Source organism: Ipomoea nil, unplaced genomic scaffold, assembly GCF_001879475.1.
Source record: "Ipomoea nil cultivar Tokyo-kokei standard unplaced genomic scaffold, Asagao_1.1 scaffold2014, whole genome shotgun sequence".
Taxonomy (NCBI): domain Eukaryota; kingdom Viridiplantae; phylum Streptophyta; class Magnoliopsida; order Solanales; family Convolvulaceae; genus Ipomoea; species Ipomoea nil.
In genome coordinates this window covers 561,662-576,026 of record NW_017618442.1, presented here as the reverse complement: position 1 = coordinate 576,026, position 14,365 = coordinate 561,662, and the positions used below count along the sequence as shown (strand labels likewise).

Here is a 14,365-nt window from a genome sequence, read left to right as displayed (position 1 = left end):
ATATAAAATAATGTACCCTTAGTATATTAAAAATGTACTTCCAAAAATGTATCTTACGTACATAAATAATGTACCCTTAGTATATTAAAAATGTACTTTTTATTTATGGTCCATGCAATAATGATTGCTGATATGAGTTGGCCGGCAAATTATATAGTGCACCGAGCTTCAAAATGATGTCGTTTTGTTTAATGAAAAGAAACGGCACACACCTATAGTATTATTAGTTAGTCGGCAAATTATATCGTGCACCGAGCTTCAAAATGATGTCGTTTTGTATAATGAAAAGAAACGGCACCTATAGTATTATGAGTTAGTCGGCAAATTATATCGTGCATCGCGGTGCATAATTGATTATGCACCGAGCTTCAAAACGACGTTGTTTTGTTTAATGAAAATAAACGGCACATATAGTATTATGAGTTAGCCGGCAAATTATATCGTGCACCGAGGTGCATAATCAATTATGCACCGAGCTTCAAAACGACGTCGTTTTGTTTAATGAAAAGAAATGGCACCCGTTTCGCACCATTCCACAAAAAGTATCTCTGTTATTCAGTTTCATTTTGTATACACAACAGTTTCAGTTCAACACAACTACAGTTTCAATTCGATATAACTACGGTTTCATTCGATATTTATACACTCAAATATGTGAAAATGTTATTTAATTTTATTTTATATACACTATAGTTTTATTAAAACACAGTTACATGATCATTTCGATATAACTACAACTTCATTGCACAATATACACTCAAATATGTGAAATGTTATTCAATTTCATTCTATATACACTGCAGTTTCATTTCACCACAACTATAGTACCATTTTGATATAACTGTAATTTCATTTGATAATATATAAAATAATACGTGAGACAGTGTCGGTTTCGATACACTGTAGTGTCAGGTTAGATACACTGTAGTTTCAGTTGGTAATTAACACACCAAAAAATGCATGCGCGCTCCGTTAACAATAACAGCGCGTCTTTTCTTTACTTAAAGAAATGGCGCTGTTTTGACGCACCGGGGTGCACAGTATAACAACTGTGAGTTGGCCCGCAAATTATGATGTGCAACTGTGTGTACCATACAGTTGCAAAAACAACGTCGTTTTGACTAAAAATGCGCGTCCTACTTAAAAAAAATCAGGTTCGATTTCAAGCAATAGCATTTTTTTTTTTTTGTATAATTTGAATTATATATCCACAAATTCATAACTATATATCCACAGTGAATGAATAACACAAAATCCACAATGAATGAACTAAATATCCATAAATTCATAACTATATATCCACAAATTCATAACTATATATCCACAATAATGTTGTTGAGGGGAATCGAAATTGATTTTTTTTTTTAAATGAGACGCGCGCTTTTAGTCAAAACGACGTCGTTTTGCAACCGTGTGCACCATGCGTGGTGCACACGGTTGCATAGCATAACTATTCAATCGTTATGCTATAGACCCGTGTCCAGCATGCATGCTGGACACGGGTAACAGTGCCGTTAGGCACTGTTGTCTTCTTCTTCTTCTTCTTTTTTTTTTTAATTTTTTTTATTTTAAATTCAGACCGCTTCGTTATAGGAGTATATGTTCATAATTTTATTACTATATGTTCATAATTGTAAGTTCGTAATTTCAGAGTTCTATGTTCATAATTCCTTAAATGTATATTCATACTTCCATAACTGTACATTCATAATTCCGTAACTGTACATTCATAATTCAATAACTGTAACTTCATAATTTTCGAAAGCTCTATGTTCGCAATTTTAGAGCTCTATGTTCATAATTTTATCACTATATGTTCATATTGTAAGTTCATAATGTCAGAGCTCTGTGTTCATAATTTCATAAATGTACATTCATAATTGCATAACTGTACATTCATAATTGTATAACTGTACATTCATAATTCCGTAATTGTACATTCATAATGCAATAACTGTAAAATCATAATTTTCAAAGCTCGATGTTCACAATTTTAGAGCTCTATGTTCATAATTTTATCACTATATGTTCATAATTGTAAGTTCATAATGTCAGAGCTCTGTGTTCATAATTTTATAACTTACATTCATAATTTCATAACTGTACATTCATAATCTCATAACTGTACATTCATAATGGCACAAACGATGTGAGACAAAATCATTTTTTTTTTAAAACTGAAATGACGCGTTTTCCCTGAAAACGACGTCGTTTTAGACTCGTGTCCACAATGTCCACTGCATAATTTGCGATAACTATTGGAGTTGGCCTGTTTGGGCCTTTTTTTTTTTTTTCAACAATGAGATATGGGCTTTATTTAGCCCAGCTTTATTAATTCCGCAAATTATGCTGTGGAATCGTGTTCACCGAGAATGGTGAACACAAGTCAAAACGACGTCATTTTTAGGCCAAAAAAAAAAAATCGCGGATGTGGAGTTAACGGCGCGTTACTGATCAAATTATGAATTTTCTGTTATGAGATTATGAATTTTATGAAAATTCATAATCGCATAACAGAAAATTCATAATCGCATAACAGAAAATTCATAATCGCATAACAGAAAATTCATAATCTCACAACAGAAAATTCATAATCTCATAACAGAAAATTCATAATCTTATAACAGAAAATTCATAATCTCATGGTTCCAAAGTGAATTTTTAGGCATGGTTCCAAAGTGAATGTGCAGGCATAGATTCATAATTTATGAATGTCCGTGATTTCGGATGGGAATATGTAGGCATGGTTCCAAAGTGAATGTGCATGCATGAATTCATAATTTATGAATGTCCGAAACTCCGAAATTATGAATGTAATGAAAATTCATAATCTCATAACAGAAAATTTATAATCGCATAACAGAAAATTCATAATCTCATAACTGAAAATTCATAATCTCATAACAGAAAATTCATAATCTCATGGTTCCAAAGTGAATGTGTAGGCATGGTTCCAAAGTGAATGTGTAGGTACTCACGTAATTAATTAAAAAAAAAAAAAAAAAAAAAAAAAAAAGATAACGGTGCACTAACACCGTTGGAACCGTGTTCACCACGAATGGTGAACACGGTTCCATGGCATAAGGTCTGTATTAATTCATTTTTATCGTTTGTTCGCTCCATTTTTTCGCTTTTCCTGAGTTCTTCACGGAGAAACGGTTCGAGCAGCGCAGTTCCCCTCAATTTTTCATCTAATTTTCAAATTTTCTCTTCACAAAAGTGCATTTTCTTCTCATTCAATTCTCAGGTGATTTTTAGTTTCTGATACTTTTAATGTGTAAAATATGATCGGGTTTCGCTATTACTCTCTGATTCTTCCGTTTCTCGCGACAATCGCCATTATAACAAGGAGTTTTGCGTTTGTAGTAAGTCTTCGCTTCTTTCGTTTAATTTCTTGTGATGTTCGCCATTATAACAAGGAGTTTTGTGTTTGCAGGAACTCTGCCTAATACTCTTCATTAATCGCCGCCGATAACTCTGCAATTTTTGTTAAATCACATACGGTTGTACACAGGTATATCAACCTGCAGACTGAGTAGTATTAGATTTGGTTAAAGTGTTGATTTTAAAGTATTAGAATTAATGGTTAAAGTGTTGGTTATATATTTGTGCTATGAAGTAGTATACTTGTGCTATTAAGTATTGTGTTTGATGGTTAAAGTGTTGAATATTCATTTGTGATATGAAGTAGTATATTTGCACTATAAAGTATTAGATTTAATTGTTTGTGATATGAAGTAGTATATTTGCACTATAAAGTATTAGATTTAATTGTTAAAGTGCTGATTATATATTTGTGATATGAAGTAGTATATTTGTGCTATTAAATATTGTATTTGATGGTTAAAGTGTTGATTATTCATTTGTGATATGAAGTAGTATATTTGCATTATAAAGTATTGTGTTTGATGATTAAAGTCATGATTATTCATTTGTGATATGAAGTAGAATATTTTCACTATAAAGTATTATATTTAATGGTTAAAGTGTTGAGTATTCATTTGTGTTATAAAGTACTAATTTTTGGCTATAAAGTATTGATTTACTACGTATTCTCCCACTGAAGTTGTGAGTTTTTCATTTTAGTTGAATATGTGCAGTAAATATTAATGTTAGTTTTTAAGTACATAGGAATGGTTGTTGTTTTTTGTCTAGTTGAATAGATAATATTAACTACTGAGTTTATGAAGTTTATTTGTCTGACTCAAATTATTGAGAGTTTAATTGTGAATCATTCTCTACTCCATGCAGCATGAGACCATTTGCTTCATTAAAGTATATTGACATGCTTGAAGAGCACTCTTGTAGTCTTATGAGGTGGATGGTGATTATAGTGGTTTAGTGATTCTGCTTGTTTTGATCAAATATGTACATCTTCTCAAGGCTGAAATGTGATTGATCAGTGATTCATAGGTAGATAAAGCCCTACTGTCATATGCGTGGCATTATTGTTCTTCAACTGCAAAATCAATTGCTGAGATTGTCAGTGATTGCTCCTAAATATTTGAAGTTGGGATTGCTATTTTAGATTGCCTGCAGTCATTTATATTTGCTAATGTATTTGCGGGTTCTCTCTTTCATCATTTTTGTTTAAACAGGCTATTACCTCATTGGGAATAAAGAAAGGAGATATGTTTCAAGGTGATGTTAACATTCAGGTGAAGAACAAGAGTATCACTAAGTGGACACAAACTCGAATGGAGGCGGAGGAGATGGGAGGAGGTGGAGAGCTAGAGCGGATGAGATGGGAGGCCGCGGAGACAAAGTTGGTGAGTGGCGAGATGCAGAGAGCAGCGTCGAAACTCAATAGGGTAGATCAAGTGGCAAATGAGCAATGAATTTTTTTTGTGGGGAAGAATTTTGGGATAATTCAGGTTCGATTTCCACAAGTGATGTTCTCTTTGGGCCAGCTCCCGTGCTTCCGGGAGCGAACGAAAATTAGTCAGGTGGACTTGAATCGTTAAACAGACAGAGGAAGACCCGGACCACCTCGTGATTTACACAAAAAAAGAAAAAAAAAAACAGCAGCGTCGAATGAGATATGAAATTAAAGATGAGAAACATAAAAAGAGAGAAACATAAAAGATGCACATGATATGCACGTATTGACCCATACAATAAAAGATTGGTGAATTCATAAGACAGTCACACACAAAATGTTTTGCCTATTCTTAAACATTGGCCGCCACCGCCAATTCTGTGTTTGAGTAATGAGTAGCAGAAGCTACTGGGCCTTCCCCAAACCTCCTCGATCTCGATCGTATCAACTAACAAAAAGTTCCACTCTCTTCCTACAAATTTCTACTTCAAGTACACCTACACCCTTCTAAATTCTTGTACCACTTACGTTGTACCCAAGTCAAGTCATCATATCCAGGTAACCAACTTCCATTCCTTCCTATATAACCAACAACTAATTAACGTTCCATTCGTATAGTAACACTTCAATTTCGGAATGAAATCCATGACTCTCCTCCATAGATCTCTCTCTCTCTCTCTCTATATAGCTAGCTACCTAGCTTTTGCAATTCATAGCCTGAATTAATGTTTTAGAAATATTTAATTTGTGAATTTTTTTTAACGTAGTCATCAATAATATAATTATATTCTCATAGCTGGCTAGCTAGGAATTATCTTTTGTTATCTATTGATGTGTACGTGGCATGCAGGCAATAAACATAGCATGAATAATCCAGGTGGTGACACTACTACTGCTGAAGTTACAAATCTCTCCCCTATTGCTACTGAGAAGGATCTTCATCATTTTTTTGCTCTCTGTGGGAACATTCATCATATCCACATTCTCAGGTAAGTACTACTTCTTCTATTAATTAAATTAATTCCTTCCAATTCAATTCCTTGTAGGATAGTCAGGTGTTAATTAATGTTCAAATAATTTTTGTTTTAATTTTGTAAAAAAAAAATACACACAGAGCTAGTGAAGTTGCAAGTACAGCCTATGTGACCTTTAAATCTTCACATGCATTGGAAATCGCTGTATTGCTTAATGTAAGTGCTATATATATATATATATATATATATATATATATATATATATATATATATATATATATATATATATATTTCAATTCCAGTTCCCTTAATTGCTAGTTCTCATGCCTAGCTAGCTTTTTGTTTGGTGAGATACGTTTTATGGACTAAATCTGAACATTATATTATATTGATACTGCGGTGCGGGGCGGGCAGGGCGCCATAATTGTGGATCAACCTGTATGCATAGCCCGTTGGGAACACTACAAAGACGATGATAACTGGAACCACTTTTCCTGGAAGCCTGAAGATCATTCTTCATCAATTGTATGTATGTATGTATGTTTCATTCTTTAATTTCCTCCTACAATAATGTATATATGTATGTATGCTTTACTTGCTAGCTTAAATGAATTACCTACGATGATCGAGTTTAATTAATTTCCTGCTATTGGCTAGTTAAATTATATTGCTGCATCGATCTATATATATGTATCTAACGTTGTATATCTGATCTTAGGAAGACTCGTCAGAAGTTTGTGAGCAACATGGATATGGATATGTTCCCTCTGCTGAGGAAGTAATTAGCGTGGCTCAAGACGTGGTTAAAACAATGTTGTCGAAAGGATATGTACTAGGAAAAGATGCTTTGGAAAGAGCTACAGCTTTCGACCAATCGCATCAATTATCGGCCAGTATCTTAAAGGGTGCTGTGTGGGTGTCCGACGCTTTGAGTGAAGCGGCAGAAGCTGCGGTTGATTTCGGCAGTCAAGGCATAACAAATACGTAGTAATAATTAAATTGTCTTGCGTGCTATAAATTGCGGTGATTCATTGGTCTCTTAGAGCATCCACACTAGAGAAGCAAGTGGGGAAAATGGATTACTTTTAAGGCACGTTTGGTTCAGATCATCTTTGATTATTTAGGTAATGAGTCTGGTAATGTTATATTACCTTGTTTGGTTCAAGTTATAAGATTACCTGATAATGTTATATTATCTGAAAGCTGATGTGGCAGTAATATTTGAAGATAATGTGATTACCCATTTCTTAAGTAATCTCAGATTACCTTGAGGGGTCGTTTGGTTCACGGAATGTCAGATTACCTTAGGGAATGTTAGATTGCTGGGAATGTTAGATTCCTGTGTTTGGTTAAAATTGGGGTATGTAATATAATCCTGTTTGGTTTAGGGTTATCTTTTATACACACTATAATATCCTTAACATATTTTCATATATTTTAATATATTTAAAAATTAAAATAAATAAATAAGATAACGGTATCATATATAATTACATGATTTTAAAATATTAACTAAAATCTTGAACTTGAGAAACAAAATTATTTTATATGCTAGCATAACATAATAAAAATAAAAAATATATATAATTACAAAAATAATTATATATATATATATATATATATATATATATATATATATATATATATATAATAAACTAACATAACCAAGGTTATCTTACATTACCTAAGATTTTGAAGGGAATCACATTCCCTTCAAAATCCTATGTGGAGGGAATGTGACATTCCTTGGGAATGTTAGATTCCCTATCATAATATGAACCAAACACCGGAATGTGAGCTTTGGAATGTCACATTCCCTGAGTTATGTTATATAACCTGAACCAAACGCCCCCTGAATTATTTCAACTTTATCCTTGTTAACTAATTATTATTATTATTATTATTATTATTATTATTATTATTATAATAATAATAATAATAATAATAATAATAATAATACTAATAATAATATCTTTATACAATAAAGGGAAAATTGTAATTTATGTCCCTCCGATCCATAATATGTCAATTATTAATGTCACCCCTGAATTATTAATGGTGTAAATGTTGTCCATCAATTTTTAAAACGGTACATATATTGCCCCTCTCGTACCCTACGGTAGTGGCAATATATGTATTGTTTTGAAAAATGAGGTGCAACATTTACACTATGGGATGACATTATATATACCGTTTTGAAAATTGAGGAGCAACATTTACACCACTAATAATTCAAGAGTGATATTGATAATTGACATATTATGGAAGGGCATAAATTAAAATTTTCCCTACGATAAAATATACATGTGTATATTTATATCTTTAGTTTTCTAATATTTCAACGTTGATATACATTCATACATATAAATAAATAAAATAAATACACACACATAATATATATAACTCCCAATTTGAATTCTGAAGCCCTTGTGTCTCCACTACCGAATTAGAATTAGACTTGTTCTAAAAGGGGCCCTACAATTGTGCACAGTGAAGATGCACTACCCAACACTGCGATGCACACTAGCCCCACGTACCCTCACCCCGGCCGTTGATCTTCTAAGATGAACGGCTATGAGAAGTGCACACAGTTCACACTTTAAGAGTGGAGTGCACCAGAACTTAATTATATATATATATATATATATATATATATATATATATATATATATATATATATATATATATATATATATATATATATATATATATATATATATATATATTATTGAGGATATTATTGAAAAATATTGAGGATATTATTGTAAATTGATCCATATAGCCTAAAATATAACCCTTAACCAAACAAGGTAATATTATATTCTACAATCTAAACCAAACACATAATGGTAATCTTACATTCTGATAATCTCATATTACCTTCCTGAAGGTAATCCTATTACTTGGGGTAATCCAAGATTCCGTGAACCAAACGCCCCCTTAATATATTTAATGTTGACATGAATGATAAAGAATGAAGAGAGAAATTTGGAAAGCATAAATAAGAATGGGGAGAATGAGAACATTGTAGGACAGTAGGATAAACAACCCATCATGACTTACTTTAATTATATATATATATATATATATATATATATATATATATAGGGACGCACTCAGGTGCGAATAAGTGCCCAGGAAGGAAATGCGAACGAATCAGCGCGTGACACGTGTCCAGATCTAATAACTTAAAAAAAAATGCGGTGGCATTTTCGTAAATAATTGAACATCGAAGTGCAAGTAAAATAAGTGCACCTATTTTCACCTATAAGTGCATGTAATTTTGCCTTGTTAGCATTCACTTTCCGCAACCATTCATGCACCTGGGTGTGCTTATAACTATATGTGCAATTATTTATAACTATAGGTGCAACTACTTATAACTATAGGTGCAACTACTTTCACCTATAAGTGCATGTAATTTTGCCTTGTTAACATTCATTGATCTGAGTTCAGCGGGTAGTAATACTCCTGAAAACCACTCGCAAATATTCATACACCTAGATGCAACTACTTAGAACTATAGGTGCAACTACTTAGAACTATAGGTGCAACTACTTAGAACTATAAGTGCAACTAAGTATTGATGCTCAGTGTAAATTTTTACTTGCACCTATAATACATTTTACATGCACTTGTAATACATTTTACTTGCACTTCGATGTTCAATTATTTACGAAAATGCCATCGCGTTTTTTAAAAAAATCAATGTTTCTCATCCATTAGATCTGGACACGTGGACGAACAGAATCCATTCCTATTTCGCGCCTGGGCGAGCCGTTCGCACTCGAGTGTAACTCTCTCTCTCTCTCTCTATATATATATATATATATACATATATATTATTTTAAAATCAGTTTTTACTTTTTTTTTTTCTCTCCCCTCCCACGTTCTCTTTCCTAATCACTCTTACATTCTCCCTTCTAATATTCCTACTGATAAGGATGCTCTTAGGTAAAATGATAAATGCCTAGTGTTTATAGAGAATCCTCCCTATCTAAGCTATATCAACATAGTTAACTATCAAACACATCCGCTTGTTTCGGCCGCGATGATTGAAACAGATTCAACCAATTTGAACCACTCACATCAATCTCTATCATCATCTCTATTCCCTTTATCAATTCTCAGGCATCCTCATCGGTACAAAATGCTCAACCCGAAATGAAGAGAAAACTCTATTTTTCTGTTTCAGTATGGATCACAAGTTGATCCAGCCAGTCCCACTCGCACGAATTGGATGGTAGGCACAATTCTTACTAGTTCTCCGCACAACTTTTTTTAGAATCTTTAGCTTATTATGAATAATTTAGACAACTTTAGGAGAAAAAGAGGCATTTACCTATTACAGAGATGGTGCGATTTGATGGTCAACATTACTCATTTTAAACTCTTCCACGGTGGATCATCCCGTAATTACCGAATGATGGGAATAACAAAGCAGAAATTTGCATTCCCCTGACTTTGGGAATTTCTTACTAAATGAAATCCTTTTAGTGTAACTCAGATATTATTATTGACATAACTCAATAATGTGTTATTTTTTTTCATAATTTACCAACTGAATAGTGTGATATTTCGGTCATCACATGCATCATTTCCTCTGAAAAATTATTTATCAAAATGGTTCTTTGACTATATCGAAATTATCAATTTAGTTCAGAATTAACGGATGTCTAACGACAAACCAAACAAAGGATCAAATTAATTAAGATTTTTAAAATTGAGAAACTTAATTAGTCACAACAAATAATCAAAGATCAAATTGATAATTTTACTATAGTCAATGGACCATTTCGATATAATATATATATATATATATATATATATATATATATATATATATATATATATATATATAATGTTAGTTCATTAAGTGTCCACAAATAAATCACTTACATACATGATTATGAATCATAAAAATATATGAAACAAAACATATGTAATTATAAAATCATATAAAGTTTGAAAGTGATTTATATAAATATATAATCATACAATATGCGCATGAGTATTAATTCAAGCTAAATAAGTTATCGGCGGGTTATACGAGCTGGGCCTAATATAGGCTAGCTAAACTAGAAAGTTACCAGCCCAACCCACTTAAAAGCGGGCAAATTAGCCCAACTCGACGAGTTGGGCTTGTTTTGACAAATCTAATCTAGACCTACCAGATTTTTAAAGATAAAATTAGAGTTAATTCCACCTGAGGTCCGTTGTCTTTAGTGGCGATTTCAAATTTAGTTTCAGACTATCATTTTCTTCATTTAACATCCCTAGATTATTATTTTTTGGACACTTTTAGTCCTTCTCATGACTTTTTCTATTTTTAGTCCAACTTACACCAACGTGCCGCATCCGTCCGCAACTTAGGCATCATCGTGCCGCATCCATCCGCAACATAGGCACCATCGTGCTGCATCCGTCTGGAACTTAGGCACATACGTGCCGCATTCGTTCGCAACTTAGGTATCATCATGCTGCATCCATCCGCAACATAGGCACCATCGTGCCGCATCTGTCTGGAACTTAGGCACCAACGTGCCGCATCCGTCCGCAACTTAGGCATCATCGTGCCACATCCGTCCGCAACATAGGCACCATCGTGCCGCATCCGTCTGGAACTTAGGCACCAACGTGCCGCATCCGTCCGGAACTTAGGCACCAATGTCCCGCATCCGTTCGCAACTTAGGCACCAATGTCCCGCATCCGTCCGCAACTTAGGCACCATCGTGCCGCATCCGTCCGCAACTTAGGCACCACCGTGCCGCATTCGTCTGCAACTTAGGCACAAACGTGCCGCATCCGTCCGAAACTTAGGCATCAATGTCCCGCATCCGTCCGCAACTTAGGCACCATCGTGCCGCATCCGTCCGCAACTTAGGCACCATCGTGCCGCATCCGTCCGCAACTTAGGCACCATCGTGCCGCATCCGTCTGCAACTTAGGCACCAACGTGCCGCATCCGTCCGCAACTTAAGCACCAACGTCCCACATCCGTCCGCAACTTAGGCACCAATGTCCCGCATCCGTCCACTCTATCAATTTTTCAAAAAAGTCCACCAATGTATCTGGATTAATGGAAGCGGAATCGCTCTCGGCTATGTCCTCACCGTCAGCGACCCATCGGTCATCGGAGGACCAGGACTTGTTGGAAAGAAGCACTAAGAAAACTAAACGAGGCCTTGAAGAAATTGAACCACCCCTGCCTCTGCCTTCAGGGGAGAATATTCAAGAGACGCCAGTTGTAGTAGGAACTTCTACCCCTAATTCGACTCAATGGAGAACTCCAGACGCGACCCCTAATCAAGCTTGGACGCGGAGAGAAGCCGGAAACCTACCGGACAAAGAAGTGGTTTCTGATGACGACCTAATGGAGGAAGACGGGTCAAGATCGATGTTTCCGGTGATACAGGTTACTAAAGAGGAGAAAGAAAGGCTTAGACGTCCATGGAGTCGATCCCTCATTATTAAGGTGCTTGGAAGGACAGTCGGCTTCTCGTATCTTCTACAGAGGCTTCAACGCATGTGGAAGCCAGAATCTACTTTCAGTTTAATAGCTCTCGCCCAGGATTACTACATAGCAAAGTTCGAATTGTTATCAGACTACGAAATAGCAAAGTTTGGGGGATCCTGGATGATTCTGGGTTACTATCTTGTGGTTCAAGAATGGGAGCCTAACTTCATCCCATATAAGAATACGACCAAGAAATTGCTCGTATGGGTTCGGTTTCCGTAGCTACCTATTGAGTATTTCGACGAGGATTTTCTCAAGAAGATAGGGAAAACAATAGGTCGGCCGGTCAAAATCGACTCTACGACCAACTTGGCATCAATCGGGAAGTTCGCGAGAGTCTGCGTTGAGATCGACATCACAAAACCGCTACTGTCTAAATTTGTTTTACACGCCTTTGATTGGCCCATTGAGTATGAGGGGATACATCTAATTTGCTTCAAATGTGGCATCTATGGACACCATCTAGAGCAATGCGGCAAGGAAGGAGGTGAAGGAACGACTAATTCTGGACAGAATGGGGGAACCGCTGCGGCGACAGTTCCACCGGTGGAGAAGCCAAAACCACATGAGAAGTTTGGGGCTTGGATGCTTGTTACTCGAAAGGAAAGAAGAGGTCGAACCAAGAATAACAATCAACCAAATGGTCGCGAGTTGGGAGATAGAGGCCAAGCAGTAATTAACAACGCCTTGGCTATCGAAGGTTTGGGGAACCAGTTGCGTTTCGCCACCCTAGATGGTTTGGACAAAAACACGCAAAAACAGAACCCTCAGGACATAGGGTTGGAATTTCAACAACCAGAGATGGCCCTACCTAGAATCAGAACAAACTATCGCAATCCCCAGAGGCAACCGGAGCAGATCATTAACGGTCCTGTCGAGAGAGTGATGGAGCAATCTATCCCACAGAATCAAGCTTTGGCAGCACCTCGAGGGGGCCTTAGAGGAAGAGCTAGAGGTCGGGAGCGAGGGGTGGCACTCCTAATCGTGCAGCAGCTGAGGATGAACACACAGTTGTCCGTGGCCCCAATCGTGGGAGGGGCATTATTGTTTCTACTGTACACCATGCATATACCCATTCTAGCTCACCAACTACGGCGGATGTTATGTTTGGCTTCAAGGAAAATCCCCCGGACCCTGGACCAAGTATGGTTGATGGAGTTGTTCAGCAGGATGAGGCCATGATCGATGATGAACGTCCCGCGGCCCCAATTGGGCCTCCGGTGTTTAGCCACTTGCGTTCTTAACGATTTTTCTCTTATTTCTCTATTTTTATGGATTTCTTAATTTGGAATTGCCAGGGTGCGACCTCCAAATAATTTTGGCGCACTCTTAACCAATTTTGCAATCTTTATAAACCTTGTATTGTTTGTCTGTTGGAGACAAAAGTCTCTAGCACCCATGCCAACTCTATTTGCCACAAATTCAGATTTGATGAGTGGATTAGAGTGGAAGCAGTGGGCTTCTCGGGTGGTATTTGGGTGTTCTGGAAGGTTTCTTTGTCTATAGATATAATCCGTAATCATCCTTAGTTTATTTCTTTGCAGGTTAATAATAATTACTCGGAGCCTTGGTTGCTTATGATAGTGTATGATAGTCCTAACCATTATCTCCGCAGACAGCTTTATGCAGAGATTTCTCACTACAATGATTAGATCCCATGGATGATCACTGGAGATTTCAACTCGGTCACATGCCAACAGGAAGTGAGCAATGCTGATCATTTCTCTTGGTCTAGATGCACAGAATTCAATCAGTGGATTTTTATGGAAGGCTTGTTGGACATGGGTTATACAGGAGCTACATTTACTTGGATGAGAGGTCTCGGTACATTTTCATTCAAATGAGCGCGCCTCGACCGTGCCCTTGGCAATCTTGAATGGAAACTTAGATTTCCTAAGACTTCTGTTGAGCACCTTCCTATGGTAAATTCTGATCATTCTCTACTTCTTGTGCGGCTACACACACGTCCTCTTGAAGTTGTGAATAAGCACTTTAGATTTAATTTTGCTTGGTCCACTCACCCCACATTTCTGCCTCTAGTTCATTTAACTTGG

At 36.0% G+C, this 14,365-nt stretch overlaps 1 protein-coding gene across 1 annotated transcript; it reads left to right on the top strand.

The window, feature by feature from the left end:
* Positions 1-5,183: 5,183 nt before the first annotated feature.
* On the top strand, positions 5,184-6,909 carry LOC109147525 (binding partner of ACD11 1-like). The gene is made up of 5 exons (XM_019295129.1): positions 5,184-5,377; positions 5,670-5,808; positions 5,934-6,009; positions 6,208-6,318; positions 6,536-6,909. The coding sequence occupies exons 2-5, from the start codon at positions 5,684-5,686 to the stop codon at positions 6,779-6,781; spliced, it is 558 nt and encodes a 185-aa protein (XP_019150674.1). The 5' UTR covers positions 5,184-5,377; positions 5,670-5,683; the 3' UTR covers positions 6,782-6,909.
* Positions 6,910-14,365: the final 7,456 nt, after the last annotated feature.

What these genes read in the sequence shown, in the direction of transcription:
- LOC109147525 (XM_019295129.1), top strand. Translation starts at nt 5,684, where the DNA reads ATGAATAATCCAGGTGGTGACACTACTACTGCTGAAGTTACAAATCTC. An exon ending in CATCATATCCACATTCTCAG is followed by an intron (nt 5,809 to 5,933) that starts GTAAGTACTACT and finishes AAATACACACAG; the next exon opens with AGCTAGTGAAGTTGCAAGTA. An exon ending in AAGATCATTCTTCATCAATT is followed by an intron (nt 6,319 to 6,535) that starts GTATGTATGTAT and finishes GAAGTTTGTGAG; the next exon opens with CAACATGGATATGGATATGT.